The sequence below is a fragment of the Sphaeramia orbicularis genome, chromosome 16 (assembly GCF_902148855.1).
Source record: "Sphaeramia orbicularis chromosome 16, fSphaOr1.1, whole genome shotgun sequence".
Taxonomy (NCBI): Eukaryota; Metazoa; Chordata; class Actinopteri; order Kurtiformes; family Apogonidae; genus Sphaeramia; species Sphaeramia orbicularis.
In genome coordinates, this window is record NC_043972.1 from 8,395,924 (window position 1) to 8,418,161 (window position 22,238).

A 22,238-nucleotide genomic window follows, 5' to 3' on the forward strand; every position below is an offset into this window, starting at 1 on the left:
TGTGTGCATGTGTGTGCAACTTTTATAGCGATAGGAACATGCTGAAGAGAGCACCTTAAAATAAATATCTAAACACACAGCTGCTCCTGTTTGTTTGCAAAAGAAAACTCAAAAGCAATCATTTTATTCTACTATATAACCATCAACAACAGCCAACAGCACCATTCACTTACCAAACACAAACTATTACAGTGGTTTCCAACCTTTTTTGGCTCATGACCCCATTTTAACATCACAAATTTCTGGCGACCCCAGACATTCAAAATGGAGACTTTTTTTTTTTTTTGCTAAAATGAATTTTTATTTATTTATTTATTTTTTATCATGTAACAGTTTGCTATTCTATGTTGCAAATAAATGTTAATTTTAGACGACATTTAGTTAGAGCAGCAACCGATTAATCGACTCAAAGTAATCCAAAAAAATCCTTCCACTACAATTCTCCTGAATTAAAGGTTTGGTTCCTTCATTTCTCTGCTGTTAAACATTGGTTCCACTTTTATGTTTCACACGGACGCTTATTGTGATGCACAAAGAAGCTTCAATTCAGGAAAACTACAATAGAATATTTCCCTTCAATCAATTTGCGTCGATCAATCGAATCGTGAATTTTTGAATTTGCTTCAAGCACCTAATCGATTAATCGGCTGCAGCTCTACATTTAGTCTATATAATGTATATTATTATGGATGGAGGCAGTAAATCCAGGTGTAGATTACTGCACCATTTTAACTTCACAATTTTCAAACCCAGACATTCAAAACAGAGACTTTTTTCTTTGCTAAAATTAATTTGTTTTTGTCGCTATACTATGTTGCAAATAAACGTTAATTTTAGAGGACATTTAGTCTATATAATGTATATTATTATGGACGGAGGCAGTAAATCCAGGTGTAGATTACTGCACAAAGTGAGAATTTTATTTTCCTTGGTCAGGATATGTACATTCAGTCCAGCTTGGATTTACAAGGCTGACAATTAATACTGAACAAACAATAACTCAGACTATGAATTATGAAAGAGCTGCAGCATCTGAAACTGACCACAATGAACATTTGACAGATAAACAGAACCACGGTACTGCAGTTTCATCTTCACAGTTTGTCATGTCGTTTATGGATTGGGATTGTCTCGCTCAACTCACCAAATACTTCTATAAGTAAGTTTTAATTTTTTTTAATTTTTATCAGTTACTAGAACTTTCAGGCAACCCCATGTGGTCCCGACCCTGAGGTTGAAAAACACTGATCTGTCAGCTACTATTATCCTCAAACAGAACCTACTTATGATAATAAACCTGTCCTAAAAGAACGAAAACAAACAGAACAAGCTGCTGCTTTAACATGATAATGAGACGAACACTGATTATAAACGATGAATTCCCAGTGATAAGAGGGGAGGGGGCGACTCTCCCATGTGCCACACAAATCACGAGTTGGGGGGGGGGGGTGCAGCGCCACGTGAGCCCTTACTCCACTCTCATCTCACCTAGTTATACATCTCCCTCGCCAACCTCCCCTCTCTCTCCCCTGTGCTCTACGGGTGATGGCAGATCCACAGAGAGAGCGCCGATGGGTAGAAGTGATTACTGACCACTGTAAGGCTGAAAAGAGGAGGAGATGAAAAGGCTCTAAACACTTCAGGGATGCACAGGGGAGTTCCAGCTGCACATGCCAACTGACCCTCGCATGAACGCACCAAACCCCAATTTGTCGTCCAGAAACACCTCTGCACCACACCTGCTATGCTGTTTTTCACACTCTCTCACACCAGCTAATGCAGGGTCCCTCCGATGATTATTGAGCGCTTTTGAAAAGTAGGATAATAAAAAGAGAGAAAAAAAAAAAAAAGGAATGAAGAAAAGTAATGGCTCCTTTTCTTTAAGCCGAAGAAACGTTTGAAAACAGCCACACAATGAACCGCTTCTGTCTACAACTCCCATGTGCACACATCCTCACATGCACTCAGACGTCGGAAAAAATAGAGGCGGCATTTCACACGAATCAATCACAGTAAACAAAAGGCAGCAAATCATAAGAAAAGAAAACAAAACGTGACCTCCCGTGAGGAGATTATATTTTCTAAATGAAATGAGAAAGCGCTGCAGAAACAAATAAGTCACACAGGAAGAGTCACACAAGAGCAAAGGTGTAATTACAAAACAGAAGAAATAAAATAAAAAGTAGAAGGAGGAGAGTATTTGACCTAGAGGAAAGAGGAGAAAAGTGTGAGAAATAATCTTGGCCTTGTGCTGCTTTTACATCCAGACAGCGACCCTGCAATCCGAAGTAGGAAAAAGTAAGAACTTTAGAGAAGAAAGAAGAAGGATTAGACTTTCAGCTCAGACAAAGACAAGAAAAGACCCCGGCACAGAAACGCACACGGGACAGATGCAGGAATGAACACACAGACGTGGACAGTGTTGCTTCTGCAGATGCATTTCCTACCTGTTTGGCTGAGCTGAGAGGTGCTCCGGCTCTTGCGCGACATGCCAACCATGGCCTGCATTTTGGCACCAATACTGGAGCGCCTCTTCTTGTCGTCAGTGCCTACCGTGCCAACCGCCGTGTCCGACTGGCTGCCGTCCGTCTTCTCCAGGTTACACATGTCGCCGCTGATGCTTGTGCTCTTGGTCATGTTCATCCCGCCCGACGAGCCCATCTGCCTGTTTTTCATTTTGGATGCAAAGTCACTGTCAGCCACCACCATTGATAGGGGGGGAGGACAGGTCAGGGGAGAGGAGAGGTGAGGAGAGGAGAGAGGAGGTCGATGGAGGAGGAAACAGGTGGAAGAGGAGAGAGGAAAAGGAGGAAGAGGAGGAGGAGAAAATGGAGGATAGGAGGTGAGGAGGTGTGGGGTGAAAAGGAGAAAGGGACAGAGTTCAGGTACAGGAGTTCATGACTTACAGTATAGTTGAGTTTGGGGTTAAAAGTGGATGTTTGAACGAAAAAGTGGCTCATGCATCGAAAAATAAACCATTCAATGCACTGGTTTGTGTAAATAACTGTCAATAACTTATTTATTTTGATTATTAAGTTTTCTTTCCTATTAAAAAAAAAAAAAGGGGTTAAAAAATAAAAACCTTGACTCTGGATAATGTGTTTTTTGTGGCATCTTATACCTGTTATATGTCTCATCTTACTTTTTGTGTGTTTGAAAGTTGAGTTTGGGGTTAAAAGTGGATATTTGAATGAAAAAGTGGCTCATGCATCGAAAAATAAACCATTCAATGCACTGTTTCATGTAAATAACTGTCAATATCTTATTTATTGTGATTATTAAGTTTTCTTTCCTATTTGAAAAAAGAAAAACAGTTAAAAAATAAAAGTTCAGTGTTTCTTTTTTTTTTAAACTGTTTTCATCTGTCCTATTTCCTTTCTATTTTTATTTTCTTGACTTCCTTTTTAATTGTATTTATTGTACCCTGCCTGTAGCACTTAGAGGTTTTTAGATAAAAATGTAAAGTGCATTATGAATAAAATTTATTATTATTATTGTTGTTGTTATTATTATTATTATTATTCTTTCTTATTCTGATTTTGATTTTTTCAGGGCTGAAACAGAAAAATTTAAGTTATATGATGTGAATTTTTGTGCATGTCTTAACTTGATACAGTTTAAAATCCTCCACAGGATTTACTACACTAAATTAAAGCTTTCAAAAATGTACTCTGATGTTTTTAATGTTTTATGGAATCTTTTTATTTCTTATGTAGAACAGCTGACAATGCACCTTGACTCTGGATAATGTGTGCTGTGTACCGAGTGCTTGGGTAATTACATAGTGGAACCCTTTAATTTGTGTATTTGTAAATTTTAATTTTATTTATTTATTTATTTTTGTGGGGTCTTATACCTCTGTTCTATGTCTCAGTGTTTATCTTACTTTTTGTATGTTTGAAAAAGTTGGACAACTTTTGTAAGAAATGCTTTAATGATGTCAGTGTTGTTGATATGGAAAAATTATAAATAAAGTAGTAAAAAAAAAAAGGAATCCATAGTGTTCAGCATTTATGTAATGCAGAGTCTTTCTACTCTGGACATTGTGCTTTCCCTGCTCCTATTTCACGTGTATGTTTGAAGTTTACTGTGCAGAATAATGAATGTATGTGTATGAGTGCAGCTGCTGTTACGCATAGAAACAGTGGACTTTGTAGTAAGCGTTTAGCATCTAATAACTACTGATTAAAGTGATGCTTTGTTTACCTGCCCCAGTGTTTGAGCTGTACTGTACATGGAGCTCTGGTTCAAGCGCAAGCTTCACATCGGTCACGTTTCTTGGCTTTGAAAAAAAAAAAAAGACTTTTACATAATAATCAGTCATGTGACTCTGTCACGGTTGGTAAAATTGGCTGCTTTGTTTTTTCTTTGCTTCCATAATAAAGCTGTGTTGTACTGCTGACAGATTTAAAATAAACTTTTTGATGGTTTTAACACATTGCAGTGATTTTTGCACGGTTTAAAACACGCTTTGCAACTCTAAGATCAGGTATACATTGTGTTCTTTGGCATCAAGGTTATTATCGTTAACGAAAACTAATGAACTGATGAAAACTAGAATTGTAAAGACATGTTCGTTAACTGAAATAAATAAAAACTGTAATTAAAAGAAAAAAGATAACTAACTGAAACTGTATTGTGTGCTTACAAAACTAACTAAAACGGATAAAAATTATGGATAAAATTCCCTTTGTTTTCGTTTTTGGCAGTGTCAGACTGATGTGAAATCGATTTATTTAGCTCGAGCAATTTTAGCTAACAGCACCATACGATATTTAAGGGTCCGTCACTTGTGTTCACTTGTGGTTTAGAGTCGTCTTCTGGTCCCCACTCTACCTGGAAACATGGAGACTAAAGTTGGGAGAAAGCAGCAGAGTCCTGTCTGGGATTTATTTGAATACGACGGAGAAGAAGAGAAAAAATAAGACAAAATTAAAGCTAATACTATAACTAAACTAAAACGAAGCATTTAGAAAAAAATCAAAACTAATAAAAACTAGCAAACCTGCTCTAAAAACGAATTAAAGCTAACTGAATTAGAGGGGAAAAAAAGTCAAAACTAAATAAAACTAAACTATAATGAAAAATCCAAAAGTATTATAACCTTGTTTGGCATACAGTTAATCTAAAATTGACTCATTTATATCATATTATATTAGCATGTAGGCGAGGTTCTTGGGAACAATGCACCGTTAACTATGATGACTTATTTACTGTATTTTTTGTATTATGTGAGGTTGATTGTTTTGGTGATATGTGAGATATGAACACTTCTGTTGCAAATTAAATGACCCTTTGGGAACATTAAAGATTTTCCAATTCAGTTCAATTGAATTATTACTATATTTAAAGATACCTCACAGTCATAAAGCTAAATATTTATTTATGCACATGTAAGGCTTACGTAGGATACAGAAGTTCATTCTGTTTCTCTCCCGGAGATAAAAAGTAACTTGGAACTTCTCTGCACCTAAGTCCTGACCGCTCATTCTGTACAAAAAAGAAGTCCATCATCAGCATTATTCTCCAGCTCTTCCTGTTTGAAAGGAAATAGGCCACTGTCCAAATTAAGGTCTTCTTTTAGCTCTGCCAGTAAAATTATCTTTAAGTGACAAATTACTTTCTGTATCATAGGCTCTGCATTCTTAATGGGGTGAGTTACGTGTAGCGCCCTCGGGCTCCTGTTCATTAATTAAAGTGTCTGACCTCAACCGTGTCACTGTCTTGTAAGGACAAGTTATGGTGTAACGTGGCGGCTAAAGTGGGAAAAGAATCAACGCATTTTTTTGACAATTAATTCCATCAATTACTTCAATTATTGTCCTCAAAAGTTAGCTCTTAGATGTATTGGACAATGTTCAAATTTAACAGTAAGAAAAAGATGTGTATATTCTTTGTCTTTATTGGGATTCATATGTAGTAACGGAGGTTTGTGAGGTTTTTCATTTAAGGTGTAAAGTGTTGGCCTAAAGCCACCCAATGCATAATTTTGAGCTTAAATGTGGACTGCGGAGGGGGGACAGGATGGGGGTGTGGATGTATGAGGCAGGAGTTACTCAGTGACATCCCCAGGGCAGAAAAAAAAGGAGAGCTACAGAATCATGAGCCACCTCTGCCACAGAGGGCAGTTCAGAGGTGGAGGACCTCCCCATCCAGAATCGCCTAGACGGTACATTAGTGTGGTGAAGAACCACGGGGGTCTCGAGGAGTATCAGCTCAATTTGTTGGCTGCAGAAGCTGTTCTGTAAAGCCCGGAGGATGAGGGCAACCTCTGAGTGGTGAGTTGGAAGGTTTCAACAGCTCCAGGCTAATGTTCCACAATGAAAAATGCGAAGTGGGGTTTAGATTAATATACACAGCTTGGCCAAAAAAAAAAAAAGATCCGCACATGAATTTCACCCATAAAGACCCAGTGCTACTTTTGTGGCAGTTCCCAAATGAATTTTTCTTTTTATTTCACCTTTCTTAAATCATTTATCACCATTTATTACAATATTATCCTCTGTATTTTGCACTTTTTCAGTGAAAATCAGGTATTTTCCTTTATTGAATTTACTGATTATGTATACTCAGTGCCAATGAAAACACAACACTTGAATGTGTTTTATTGTTCCTGAGCTGCATCAGTATGTTTAAATTTCACCGGTATAAGATAATCCCAGACAATTTCTCAACAACCTGAGACGGGTTGAGCTATTGTCACGCTTGAATGAACTTGTCTGCATTCATAAGACTTGTTTTTCTCATTTTTCAGCAATGAACTGCTCAACTTAAGGAACTGTGGTCAGTTAAGGAGTGGTCATGTTCTGTATATAAAGGCAAGTTGAAAAGCACCAAAATCCTTTGCAGTAACTCAGCGATGCCTAGACTGACACGTGACCAAAGATGCCATGCTATGGGGCTCCTGGAGGCCGGAATCTCTGCTCGGCAGGTGGCGCACCGTTTTGGATGCAGTGTGTCCACCATAGTCAGGATGCAACAGAGGCGTGAAGAAACTGGCTCAGCAGCAGACAGACCTCGCCCTGGACGAGCACGTGTGACCACGCCACAGCAGGATCGCTACATTGAGCTGCAGCACCTCCGGGACCGCTTTGTGACTTTTGGTTTTGGGGGTCCTTGAGTTTCTTTCTTTATCCTTATTTTTCGTCAACAAATTTGGATGTGATTTTTTATTTTTACTGTATAGAATTGGCCTATGATTAATTCCAAAGAGCTTATGGAATAAAAATCCTCATCGATTTAAAAAAATATAAGAATCTTCAAGTGTTGCATTTTCATTGGCACTGAGTATACTTTAATCACCATGCTGATACTACATTTGAGGGTTATTATGTCAAAAACAGAGAAAAATTAAGAAAAAGTGACTTTTCCCGTAAAATACACTGAACAAAAATATAAACGCACCACTTTTGTTTTTGCTCCCATTTTTCATGAGCTGAACTCAAAGATCTAAAACTTTTTCTGTGTACACACAAGGTTTATTTCTCTCAAATATTGTTCACAAATCTGTCTAAATTTGTGTTAGTGAACACTTCTTCTTTGCTGAGATAATCCATCCACCTCACAGGTGTGGCATATCAAGATGCTGATTAGACAGCAGGATTTTTGCACAGGTGTGCCTTAGGCTGGCCACAATAAAAGGCCACTCCAAAATGTGCAGTTTTATCACACAGCACAATACCACAGATGTCACAAGTTTTGAGGGAATATGCAATTGGCATGCTGACTTCAGGAATCTCCACCAGAGCTTTTGCCTGTGAATTGAATGTTCATTTCTCTACCATAAGCCATCTCCAAAGCTGTTTCAGAGAATTCATGAAGAAGACTGTGTGAGGAAAATGGTGGTCACACCAAATACTGACTGGTTTTCTGACCCCCCTGGACCACCCAATACAGTAAAAGTGCACATTTTAGAGTGGCCTTTTATTGTGGCCAGCCTAAGTCACACCTGTGCAATAATCCTGCTGTCTAATCAGCATCTTGACATGCCACACCTGTGAGGTGGATGGATTATCTCAGCAAAGGACAAAGGAGAAGTGCTCACTAACACAGATTTAGACAAATTTATGAACAATATTTGAGAGAAATAGGCCTTTTGTGTACATAGAAAAAGTTTTAGATCTTTGAGTTCAGCTCATGAAAAATGGGAGCAAAAACAAAAGTGGTGCGTTTATATTTTTGTTCAGTGTATATCATTAGCTGAATGTAAAACTGAGCTGTCATTTATCGAAGTACATGAGTTTTACTGTTGAATCAGTGTTGTAGAAGATGACAGTGTTTCCATGGTAACTACGGAGCCTCTGAACATCTAAATGGGTCATATCTAATGACCATGAAAAGATGAAAAACTGCATTTTACATCAATTATTCACATGTACTGACAGGATTATTGGATCAACAGGTATTAAACAGTTCAGATCAGTAGATGATTTGAGTCATCAGTGGTGGTTTGGTTCTTTATGGGTTAATTAAGTAAATAGTCCAGATCCTTCCATTAGGAATAAGTTTTTTAACCCTTTAAATGATCCTGTGAGGAGTTTCTCATTTCTTAAACAATCCTCTGTTTGTAGAGAGAATAAAGATTGGAGTGTGGTTCAATGGAAAAAGGTCATGTGGTCTGATGAATCCAGACTGACCCTGTTCTAGAGTGATAGAGAAAGGTGGAGGATTACCCATCATGCCGAGTGCCTACAGTACAAGCCTGTGGGAGCAGTGTTATGACCTGTGGTGGGTTAAGGTTCACAGTGTTATGTGTTAAAATGACTAATACATATGTTGTGAGATTGCATATTATCGAACCAGGAAAAAAAATCTAAATCTTACTAAGTGTATTTTTCTCATTTCTAGTCAAAATATTTCATCACACTTAAAATAAGATATAATCACCTAAAGAGTAACTTTTCAGTGAGATATAAGAAGTTCGAGTTACTTGAATTAAGCAAAAAAATCTTGAATGAAGCATAAAAATCTGCCAATGGAACAAGTGAAAATTATCTTGGTAAGATTTCTTGAAATAAGATTTTCCAGATCTATTGTCTAAAAATCAGTTCTTATATCTCACTGAAAAGTTATTCTTTAGGCGATTATGTCTTATTTTAAGTGTGATGAGATATTTTGACTAGAAATGACAAAAATACACTTGGTAAAATTTAGATTTTTGCGGTGCGATGAATGTGTGCAGTAGTCAAAGCTAAAGGTTAAATATCAGAGATTTTTTTTTTGGGCCAGACTGTTTATATTAGAACATGGGGAAGGCACTAGGGATTTGAATTTCCTCTTGTGGGACTAATAAAGGAACATCTTATCTTATCTTTCATGTTAAACTTGTCTTTAAGTTGAATAATGAGGTCAATTTATATTGATTCTGACATGCGTCCTCTACTCAAACCATCATAAAAAAAAAAAAACTAATGAGCCCCATTTCAGACTTTACTCGACATTTGCAGCAGAATAAACATTAGTTCACCATCTCTATCTATTTCCGTCCCAAATAAAAGCAGGTCACCTCTGCTCATCATTTTGACTAATTGACTAATTAATTATCGGTGCACACTCCTAAAAGGTACAGACTTGCACTAAAAGGCATGAAGAATCTTTGTTTTGACTTAAGCGACTTTAAGAAGCCCAGCACAGTTTACACCATGTCAGCACTGACACTACAACACCTTGGGATGATTTAAAATAGTATATAACGCATTGAGTGATTTTCAGCCAGTAAAGTGCAAATTTTATATATAATAGATATTTTAATAAGAAATGCCAGTTTCTTAAAATTACCAGTATTAATGTGTTACATCACAGTACTCTCATACGACCTATTTAATGACTGAAAAACACATTGAAGTGTGCTGTAACCCTTCAAATCTTCACCTTTGGCAAGAGCTTCAGTGATTTATCACTGGCATTTCTTACCTTGTTCTGTTTTATAAAACCTTTCTGTGCCAGAGAGAGAACTGTTCATGTTCAAGCTGGATTAAAAAATATATATTTTTCATGTAATTCATGAATTATTGCCTACGCTAATGCTAAAAAAATAAGTGCTGATGAAAACACTAGGTTGAGGTTGTTTATACTCGACCTTTTACTTGCCAACTGGTGGTGAAATAAATCAGACATGCACTGAAAGAATATGCACACCTTGTACCTCAGTTTGCCGAATAAAACCCTTTGTTTATGCCTGTTCCGATGCCAGCGGTTTCTGTTATGGATCAGCTTGTACTTTAACACATAAATATTGAATGTCTATTGGGGGGATTAGTGGCTTTGATCTGTTAATGCAGCCCAGAAGCTCTGAAAGAGACTTTATGCGTCACAACTTCTGACAATGATGATGTGGTACAGGTGACATTTTAATATACAGGTTTTCAGTGTCATCACAGTCAGGATGTAATTCAGCTGGTGAGAACACGGTGATAATGATGCCCCTTATGTTGCATCAAACATCAGGAAAGGTTGGGTCAAAGCGACTCAACCAGTGCATCTTCTGAGACTTTCATAAACATATAGTAAATTGTTTAAAAGGGCAGACGTTTATGGAAACGCTGTTGTCAACTATTCATCTTACATCAGTGATTTTCAACCTTGGGGTCGGGAGAGTGGAACCCTTTAATTTGTTTTTTTTTTTTTTAATTCTAATTAAATATTTTGTTTTATTTTATTTTTTTGTGGCATCTTATACCTCTGTTATATGTCTCAGTTATATCTTACTTTTTGTATATTTGAAAGACTGAATATGAAGAAAAATACATTGATCAGAAAAAAAAAAAAAAAGTACTCTGATGTTGAAGATAGGTGCGAGTTCTACAATTTAAACCAAGCTAACATGACAAATAAGTTTTGGATTTGCCCAAAACTAAGTGCCTTCTGGTCATACGTCTGTCATAATCTTAACAATGCATTTAAAACTAAGGTGAAGCCGTCTGCAGAAATGGCTGTTTTTGGTGTACTAATTAATTTTTCTTTGGGGGTGGCCATGGCTCAGTTGGTAGAGTGGGTCGTCCAATAACCGAAGGGTTGGCGCTTCGAATCCCGCTCTGTCCATGTGCTGTTGTGTCCTTGGGCAAGACACTTTACCCTCCTTGCCTCCAGTGCTGCTACTCACATCGGTGTATGAATGCGTATGAATGTTCGGTGGTGGTCAGAGGGGCCATAAGTGCGAATTGGCAGCCACACCTCCATCAGTCTGCCCCAAGGCAGCTGTGGCTACAAATGTAGTTTACCACCACCAGAGGAAGAATGTGAGAGCGAATGAATAATGGATCCTCTGTACGCGCATTGAGTATGCGTTCATAGAAAAGTGCTATATAAATCTAATCCATTATTATTATTATTATTATTATTATTATTATTAATGAGCTCTTAATGGCCACAGACAGGACAAATGCCTTTGCCTCCCTTACAGCCCGTAGGACAGTGTTTTTCATCCTTGGGGTCATGACCTCATATGGGGTTGCCTGGAATTCAAATGGGGTCGCCTGAAATTTCTAGTAATTGATAAAGATAAAAATAAAAACTTGCTAATAAAAATATACGGTGAGTTGACGGAGACAATCCCCATCCATAAAAGACATGACAAACTGAGTCTGAAACTGCAGGACTGTGGTTCTGTTTATTTTTCAAATGTCCATTGTGGTCAGTTTCAGATGCTGCAGCTCTTTCATAATTCATAGTTTGAGTTCTTGTTTGTTCAGTATTAATTGTCAGCCTTGTAAATCCAAACTGGACTGACTGTACATATCCTGACCAAGGAAAATAAAATTCTCACTGTTGTGCAGTAATCTACACCTGGATTTACTGCCTCTGTTCATAATAATATACATTATATAGGGTAAATGTCCTCTAAAATTAACGTTTATTTGCAACATAGTATAGCGACAAAAACAAATTAATTTTAGCAAAGAAAAAAGTCTCTGTTTTGAATGTCTGGGTTTGAAATTTGTGATGTTAAAATGGGGTCACGAGCCAAAAAAAGGTTGGGAACTACTGTCTTACATGATAAAATAGTCTACTGTAACTGCTCATGTGCTCTTGTGAAAAAATATGTCAACTAACAACACATTTCAATGCACTGTAATGGTGCAATGTTTTGATTTTGTTTTTTTCTTTTAATGAATAAAAAGCATTGGATGAATGAAGTAAATCAGCACCAGACCCACTCTACTTGTACAAATACAGACGTTCTCAGCAAAAATATCCACATTCGAATTATTAATGAACATAATACTGGCCTTAACAGACATACTAATGACCACATTCACCTACATATGGAGCCTGTAATTGCTGCTCCTCTGCCACCCCCATTACCCTCATTACATTATCTGTTCTCTCAGAGCTGGTCCTGGCAGTCCCTGGTCTACACACTGTAAATGTCCTGGTAAGCTGGAGCTCTCTGGGGAAGTTAGATTTTTCCCTCCTAGCCCAGAGAACACAGTGTGACTGATCATGCAGATTGCACACCATGCATTCTCATCTAGGCCAAGATGTTCCCAAAGCAAAACAAAACCTGGGATTTTTTTTTTTTTTTTTGGTCTTGTGAAAGTGTTGGCAGACTTAACTACATCCTGCACGAGGTGTTTGGATTGGGCAATAAAAAATATGGTAACATAGAAAAAAACACACTTCCACTTTGTAACAGTAACACAAAAAAGTGATAATAAGCGCCCAAAACAAGGTTATAATAGTTTTGAATTTTTCATTACAGTTTAGTTTTATTTAGTTTTGACTTTTTTTTCCCTCTAATTCAGTTAGTTTTAATTTGTTTTTAAAGCAGGTTTGCTAGTTTTTATTAGTTTTTGTTTTTTTTCTAAATGCTTAGTTTTAGTATTTTTTATATATTTTATCTTCTTCATCGTCAAATTCAAATAAATCCCAGACAGGACCCTGCTGCTTTCTCCCAACTTTAGTCTCCATGTTTCCAGGTAGAGTGGGGACCAGAAGACGACTCTAAACAAGTGACGAGAAGTGACGGACCGTTAAATGTCATATGGTGTCACTAGCTAAAATTGCTTGAGTGAAATAAATCGATTTTATGTCAATCCGACATTGAAAAAGACAAAAACAAAAGGAATTTTATCCAGAAATGTTATATGTTTTAGTTAGTTTTGTAAGCACACAATACAGTTTCAGTTAGTTATCGGGTTTTTTTTCGTTTAATTATAGTTTTTATTTATTTCAGTTAACAAAAATGTTTTTACAATTTTAGTTTTCGTCATTTTGTTAGTTTTCATTAACAATAATAACCTTGGTCCAAAACAATCTCTAAAGCACTAGGCCAGTAGTTCCCGTCATTTTTTTTTTTTTTTTTTTTTTTAATCTCTTGACCCCATTTTAACATCGCAAATTTCTAGCGACCTTAGACATTCAAAACAGAGACTTTTTTTTTTTTTTTGCTAAAATTAATTTGTTTTTTGTCTATATAATGGATATTTATTATGGATGGAGGCAGAAAATCCAGGTGTAGATTACTGCACAAAGTGAGAATTGGAATTGCCTTGGTCAGGATATGTACAGTCAGTCCAGTTTGGATTTACAAGGCTGACAATTAATACTGAACAAACAAGAACTCAAACTATGAATTATGAAAGAGCTGCAGCATCTGAAACAGACCACAATGAACATTTGACAGATAAACAGAATCACAGTGCTTCCGTTTCAGCTTCACAGTTTGTCTTTTATGGATTGGGATTGTCTCTGTCAACTCATCGTAGATTTTTTATTAGTAAGTTTTTTATTTATTTTTTATCAATTACTAGAAATTTCATGTGACCCCAAGGTTGAAAAACACTACACTAAGCTTTGAGGTTAATATTGTCCTTTCCCACATTATACCTTGGACTTCCCCCAGGGGATTTAAACACGAATGATTCCTATTTACTAAAGATTTTTATGGCAGCCAGCAAGAAAGCCATCACGAGATGCTGGCTTCAAAAACACGGCCCTTCTGTGGACACCTCTATAAATATTGTGAATCAGTTACATCATATGGAGCAGATCACCTAAAATCTAAGGATGTAGGAGAAGGACACTGGAAAGAGTGGACCCTCTTCTTAGCTCAGTAACTTCAAAAATGCAGAAACCTGCTTAAACCTGCATAAGAAGGAATAACTTATATTCACATTTACACTGTGTGAGAATGCATATTTATTTACACTGTAAGCCCGGACTTTGTATTCACTAAAATACTTTAATTACAATGTACTTAAATGATTTCAGTTTTATTACGTTACTATAAAATGTTTAGTATATTCTACTAATTTGTAGACATAGTCGAAAGTACGGAAAAGTTTAAGCTGAATGGATTTAAATCACTAAGTTTTAGTCATGACCACACCTTTTTATCTCCGCATTGCATTGTGGGTACTGGGCATGTTGTTGAAAATGTGTTCTTTTTATGTGCAGGGGTTCAGCGGGGTTGTGGTGTTAGTGTTAATTTAGACTTAATGTGTGTATGGCAGTGTTTATTGGCCTTTTTTGTGTTTGTTTTTGTATTTTTGTAGAGATGCACCATGAGTCAAGCCATAGGATGAACAATGGCTTTTCCTGTTCATCCATGATTATTACACTGGTCATCAACAAATTTATTGTTTATGTTTTTTGAGCTGATTTAGGATAATTTTGGTGTGCTGAATCCAAAAACCACATTAATTTTGTTCAATCAGGTCAACTTTCTGAACTATGCTACATATTGGCTTTTAAACATTTTTGCTTACATTTATGGGCATTTTCACATCATATGATACAAAATTCTTTCATATTTCTTGCAATAAACAAGTTCTGAAGATTTTACTTTTGCCAATTTATGATTAATGTTTTTTTTAATATTACAGGTGAATGAAATGGCTTCGACTAGAAGATCTTGCAAAAATAAGCCTGACGTATTCTGCTACATCTGCGGTGAATACACCATTGTACCTAACAGGAATCAAGTCACAAGTTTCATAAAGTGTGCTTACCAATCTTATTTTGGTATTAAACTTGGTGACCAAGATAAAGTTTACAAAAATGTAATCAATTTTGTGAGAAGATCAAATTTTTCCAAATCAAATTAGCAAAAAAACCTGACCTGATTGAGAAAAACAGATGTCATTTTTGGATTTAACGGTGCAAAATGGTCCTAATTCAGTTGAAAAAACCTAGACAACTTGCAAAAAATATTTTTTTGTAACCCAGTGTTATATTTCAATGTAACTTTTTATGCCTTGCCAAATTAAAAGCACTTCCTGTACTGGCAAATTACACTGAGCTAACTTCCTACCTAACGTCCATGCATGCTATAATATATTGAGTTGAATAATTTCATAAAACACTTTATATTGCAAAAGATTTTAATTTAAATCAACTTGGAAATGAATACAATGAACTGATCATATTAAGTCTAATGATTATACAAAGCAACTGACATTGCAACAAATTTTAAGTTCAATTAATTTGGCACTTAGTGTGTTGTACTTAAAATAGCAATTCCATTCAAATCAAGCATTTAAGTTTAATACGCTCAAGTTTTCATTACTCATTACTTATATTTTTTAAGGCAACCGGTTTACTCAAATTTTTAAAGTAAACTCAACTTATCCGGTCTTACAGTGTAAGCATTCATTTATTAGTTTTGCTATGTAAGTTGTGACTCCCTGATCCTGCTGTTTGTGCAATGTATGTTTAACCATGTTTGTTGTAAAATAAGAAAAATAAAGTTAACCCTTTCATGCATGAATTATGAGAACCTTGGCCAAGATATTTTTCCTGAGTGTTTTTATGCCTCTATAGGCATAAAAAAAAACAATGCAACCAAGTTTTTTGTTTCTGTTTTGTTTTTAAGATGTTACAAAAACGTGCACTCAGCCAAACACCATGCGTTAAATTTTTGAAGCAAAGAAACATGAATTAAAAACTAATAACAGAAAGCGATATGGAAAACTTTGCAATACAAACACTTATCATTCATTTTATGGAGATAATATGCAAAAAAATATATACTTTTTTGTTAAAAAAAACAGTTAATTACAGTCTAACAACAATTAGCAATTATTTACACTAAAACATATTACTGCAGATCAGGTTTATCTAAAACAGCAACGTTACAGTAATAGTATGAATGTCAGTGTATGAGATGATGCATAAGTGTCCACTGTGTTGGCTGATATGGAACTAAAACAACAAAACCTATGAATATACAAGAGAACATCTGTAGAATAATTGTCCACTATAGTGACCAGTATGCATGAAAGGGTTAAAAAAAGAAAAAAAAGAAAATGATAATGGTAAGAAAAAATTTTTTTTTAAAAATCAAGGCCCAGACAGTAATAATCTCCAAAGATGGAGCGTTGTTAAAAGTGCACCTTCTGCTGTGAAATACCCTAAATGAGTGAAAACAGATTCATTATGTTTCAATTACATGACCCCAAGGACTTTTCAACCCACTTAATTAGGAAGGAAATATGCTGTTTTACCGGCTGAATCATGAATAGTCTATAAAAACACAAAAAGGTCACACCAGGTGCACCCTGATCTCTCATACCTATCCTCTCATCTTATTCAGTGTTTTGCAGATGATCGTCTTTACCAGGTGAGGCAGGAATAAGCGTTTCCATGGCAACTGTGCCTTTTGGGCCGGAGCATTAGCAATGCACACGCGCCTGTCAACACGGCTACAAAGTTTTCATCTGAGGAGGGAAGTAAAGCAGAACTGAAATGATTAATTAAAAGTCTGGACCGTGTAATAAAGTGGCGCTGTGGAGGTAACGCAGATACAGTCCTCGATGACTGTTTGCGAAACTGAGCGGCCTCTGTCTTCGGAGGTTAAAGTAAACAACCCTTTCCTTCATTCTCGGTAATGATCAGTCATCATCCTTCAAAAAAAAAACAAAAACAAAAAAAACCACCAGTCTTTTACTCTCCCTCACATGAATGAGCCGTTACCGTGGCAACAATACTGGATGAAAGAGACATTAAGGAGAAGAGGTGGCGTGGGATTTAGAAGTGCTGATGGAAAGCTCCTTACATCCTGGAGACCGCTGGACACAATATCAGCTCAGAGCGGCGTGAGCAGTGCATCTGTGTGCGGAGTACACATGTATTTGCTCGACGATGACTTAAAAAAACAAACATAGAGATGATCCGAGAGTGCGTACAGTGAGCCGCTGTGAACTGGGCTGTTTAATGTGTTGCAGATGTGTATTTACATTGTGACCTCAATACATAGATGAGTCATAGGTAAACGCAGCTACAAGCCATGTTTCTGCTGAATGTGTCATACGTACTGTAAAGAAGCACATCAGCGGATAAACCTTTTAACACTTGAAGGAGGTAGCGTCGTCGTCATTACACAACAACATCCTGACTCTGTTAATGATTCCTGAACGCAGTATTGATTATTTTATCTTCGCTGGATCGATCCTCAGCTTTCTCTGTTTGCTTTAAGCCCGGGATGAAGTGTTTGTCATCACTGTGAAGCTTATATAACAGCATCTGAAGAACATATGCTCTTTTAACTGTTACTGAAAGTTTTCTCATTTTGATATATATACCAGTGTCATATATCAGGGTTTCTGCAGGTTAGGGCTGTGTATCGGCAAGAATCTGGAGATACGATACAAATCACAATACTAGGATCACGATATGATATATGACGACATATCATGATACTGCTAAAAAGGCAAATTTTTTGTTTATTTCGTTTTTTAAGATTATTTCCTGGAAGAATTGAATTACACCAGAAATATGCACAAATACTAAACACATTTTTATTTGATCCCAACAGGATTTAATGCTATATCACAAAATGTTCCTGTGTTCAAACTTAACCCTTTCACGCATGAATTATGAAAACCTTAGTTGAGGTTTTTTTCCAGAGTGTTTTTTGTTCCTCTTTAGGTATGACCCTAGTTTTCATGGAGTTACAAAAATGTCCACTCAGCTGGACACCAAACGTTTAGTTTTTGAAGCAAAGAAACATGTTGTTAGAAAAATTAGGCTATTAGACTATATCCTGTAAATACTAGGTGTCCAGAGCACGAGTCATGGATGGGTTATGATGAGATTTTGCAAGAATGCCCGGACATATCCACTCAGGATGTGTCTACCATTTCTTTGCTGTCTGCTGTTTTGTTCTAGTTTGGGACCAAAGCGTACTTGTTGTCCATCCAGTTTGGGACCAGAGTGGGCTGCTGCCCTTGAGGAGATCAGGCCATGGGGCAGGTAAGGCAAGAGTACAGACGCGGTCACTAAACCCATGCATCACTGTGTTTTGAATACCTAAGCCAATGGTGAACCTGATCAACGTCATAATATTTGTACACTTGGTCCAATGATTGTAATACTCATGTTCTTTCACAAGATCTTAAACTTCCTGCTGTTTGTCAGTCAACTGCTGCATCTCACTGTATGTACTTGACTCCTTGTAAGTAAAATCTTCTGATTCCAGAATCCAGTAACTCCGTCTTTTGTCTCAGAGTGTATAACAAAATTCTTCTACCACATGTATTTAAAACCCATCATCAGAAACTGATATACTGTGTGAAAACTATGAAATAAAAACATTTTTCATGCAGCTAATCTGATGTTTTCTCACATTTTAACTTACTCTAATGCTAGTTATTACTCATTTCATGGAGATAATATGCAAAAAAATAAACCTTTTTGATTAAGAAAACTGTTAATTAGTCAATAATTAGCAACTGATTTACACTGAAACATATTACTGCAGATCAGGTTTATCAAGAACAGCAAAGTTACAGTAATGGTATGAATTGCAGTGTATGGGATTGGTGCGTAAGTGTCCACTGTGTTGGCTGATATGGAACTAAAACAACAACACCCATGAATATACAAGAGAACAGCTGTAGAATAGCTGTCCACTGTAGTGAACAGTATGCATGAAAGGGTTAAATTATGTTTTACAGACATTACAGTTTAAGATCCTGTTCAAATGTTCATTTTCTATTAGTTCAGAACTAACATCAGAACATTATTTTTGTGCAATACCAACAAAGGAACTAACATTATTTAATAAAAGAGTGTTAAATAATAATAAATAAAATATAAACAAAAAAGAAAAACAGAAATGAACCTCCACAATATCTGCATTTGAATAAATACCTGAAAACACCAATACAGTGCTTTTTAATATCGATACAGTATTGTGAAATGAAATATCGCGATATATTGCAGAACCAATATTTTCCTACAGCCCTACTGCAGGTATCAGAAAATCTAATTTAATGCTTTTAACGCCACTTTAAACAAATTTAACACTAATATCCAGCTGCAGATCCAGTTTTATTTATAGTTTTATGACAGTTTACCATCGACAGACTTTAACCAGGTTTTAAGTAGTTCCTCCTCCAATCATTTCTGCTGAAAATTGCACTTTCCCATTTTTCCAACATTTGCTAATATTCCCTCCGCTCTTTCGCCACAGCATGAGCACGCTCACAGCACGTTGCATTCCAAACATCCGGTGTTGTGACTTCGTGTATCGGCCATAAACAATAGACAATTAAAGGGTTCCACCTGTCAATCATCACACTATACTTCAGATCAAAATTATTAAATGTTTATATACTTAGGGGCTTCCCTAATCCGAATGACAAATGGCATGGAATAACGAATGACCACTAGGGTTAGGGTTAGGTCATTTGTTATTCCATGCCATTTGTCATTCGGATTAGGGAGGCCCTATACTTAGTGCCATTAAAAACGCACGGTCCAAACGTGATGTAATTTCCAGAGAATGATTTGCTCAGGTGCCAATTTTGTATATGTTGCTCACGAGATAAGTAACACATTTAACAGCTGTATTTTTTAGTGAATGATGACACTTTCAATTTCTGAGTACCTGTATTCAGTGACTGAATACACATGTTAAGTTGATCACAGTTTGTCCAAAATTCATTCTCTAACGACTAATGCTTAATAATATGATATATATGATAATATGATAATATGAAGGAAACCCTGAACCAATTAACTTAATATATCTCCAAATATATAGATTATTCTGACCCATGTGTTTTAACGGCACTAAGTATATAATCAAAATAAATCCTGTATAACAATACTTTTTTCCATCAGGTGTATTTAATTTTTTAATGCTGGACATTGAATTTAGTGCTCTTTAATACCATTTAAGGCCTTATTTTTCACAAAATCTATTTAATGACTTGAAATGCTCTTTAATGAACCCTGTATATGCAGTAATTGGAGAGTCTGTTCTTTGTCATAAATAAAACCATGTCCAGGAGGTGGGAGGTCAGAGAAATACTGCAAAATAATGTGACACCTCCTTTGATACCAGCTGACCCTAAAAGACAGACTGCTTAGCTGGAGAACCAAACCAAATGAATAGAACATATGCATAATAAAGTTTATGACTATTAAAACCAGCGTTCTGTACAAATGCCTGCTTTCATTAATACGATTCAGCATTAACATAGAGGCAAACTGAATAAGTTATTCTACTTAGAAAAGTGCTTCAGATGGATTCTGTTTTGCCCTTATACTGGAGTTTCGGTTTCCTATGTGCAAAACAGTGCATATTTTATATTACAAAAGGCTTCAAAATGGATTATATAAAACATTTTTTATTAAAACATCTTCTCCTAAAATATGCTGCTTATTCAGTTGTTAATGTAGTTGTATTTAATGTGGTTTTACAATCATGTTTCACCGCAATCGAACCTAAAATAAAGTAATGTTTTTCTCTATTTGTGTGTTGTCTAAGTAAATGAAGATGGACGGTGAATCACACGAAATTAAAATGCGCTAATTAGTGAAATTAGAGTGTATACTGTAGCTGTCATGAAGAAACTGGGGATGATCACATAGACAGGAATTGTTTGTTAAAAGCAGGACTTATTCAACTCACTTTCAGCTGAAGTTAGAAAACTGACAACTTGAAAAGTATCTTCCTTAATTAGGTCAGTTATTTAACGTTTTCACTGACTTCGCTGAAAGTGAACTGATGGCTGGTTACATCAGTGACAGTTGATAGAAGATGGAATGCACTGGACGTCGGCGTGGAGGTTAGAGGTTTGGGTTGATGAAGTGCAGGTGCAAAGTGACACTGAAGGACTCACAAAAATGGAGAGCACTGATAGACTGACAGACAAACATCTGATGCAACATGTCAGCAGTGAGCAGCACAGACGAACAGTAAAGCAACGAACACTGCAGCCTCCAAACACAACAATAGAAGGAATAGGAGCTCTAAGTGTTTAAGTGTTCATCTCCATCTGCAGATCTGTCTGTGTACGTCAGGAGTGTCGAACTCATTTTAGTTCAGGGGTCACATTCAGCCCAGTAGCATCTTAAAGGGGTCATACTTAGCTAAACCCACTTTTATTAGTCTTTGGCTTATTTATTTGTGCATTTGGACCCTAATAGTTCATACAGTTTGAATTTGAATCCTCCGTGTGCTGCAAAGCTATCTTTATATTCATTCTGGCAAAAACGAAGTGGATTTCTACAACCTGTTTAAATTCCTGCTTAATTTGTTACGTTTTATAAGTAGTTACATCACAACATTTGCCCATATAAAGTCAAGACTTACGACGAACATTTCTCCAGGTACACCATAATTGTTCACACTGGAAAAAATCAAAATCTTATCAAGTGTATTTTTCGCATTTCTAGTCAAAATATCTCATCACACTTAAAATAAGACATAATCACCTAAAGAGTAACTTTTCAGTGAGATATAAGAACTGATTTTTAGATAACAGATCTGGAAAATCTTATTTCAAGAAATCTTAACAAGATAATTTTCACTAGTTCTGTTGGCAGATTTTTTTGCGTCATGTGTATGTGTATATGTATGTGTATATATACATGCATACATATATATTATTATTAATTCTTTTAATTTGTATTTTTTTTTAATTTACTTTCTCTCCCTTTCTTTTTATGGCTGTTACTGTTATTATTAGTACTGTTAATGGTGGTTTTGATCATAGTAATAATAATGTTCACATACTGTGCACATTTGACTAAGTATGAATATGTGTGTGTGTGTGTGTGTGTGTGTGTGTGTGGGGGGGGGGGGGGGGGGGGGTTGGTTTTTTTTTTTCACTGGACTTGTTTAACACATTTTAAATGGCCATAAAATTAAAAAAGAAAAGTACATTAAATTAAATTAAAAATTAAAAACACATTTAGTAATAGGCGTTTGTTCAGGTTATTTATATTTTACTGTGAAAAGATAGTTTATATTTGATAGATATTTTATTCTCATAATGTAATTTTAC

General features: G+C 36.1%; 1 protein-coding gene across 1 annotated transcript in view; it reads right to left on the reverse strand.

Annotated features, from left to right (window-relative positions):
- rims2a (regulating synaptic membrane exocytosis 2a) overlaps positions 1-22,238 on the reverse strand; it is a 278,590-nt gene that overhangs the window by 40,540 nt on the left and 215,812 nt on the right. The window contains 1 exon segment of the mRNA XM_030157202.1: positions 2,448-2,692. Coding sequence (XP_030013062.1) covers positions 2,448-2,692 — 245 coding nt within the window.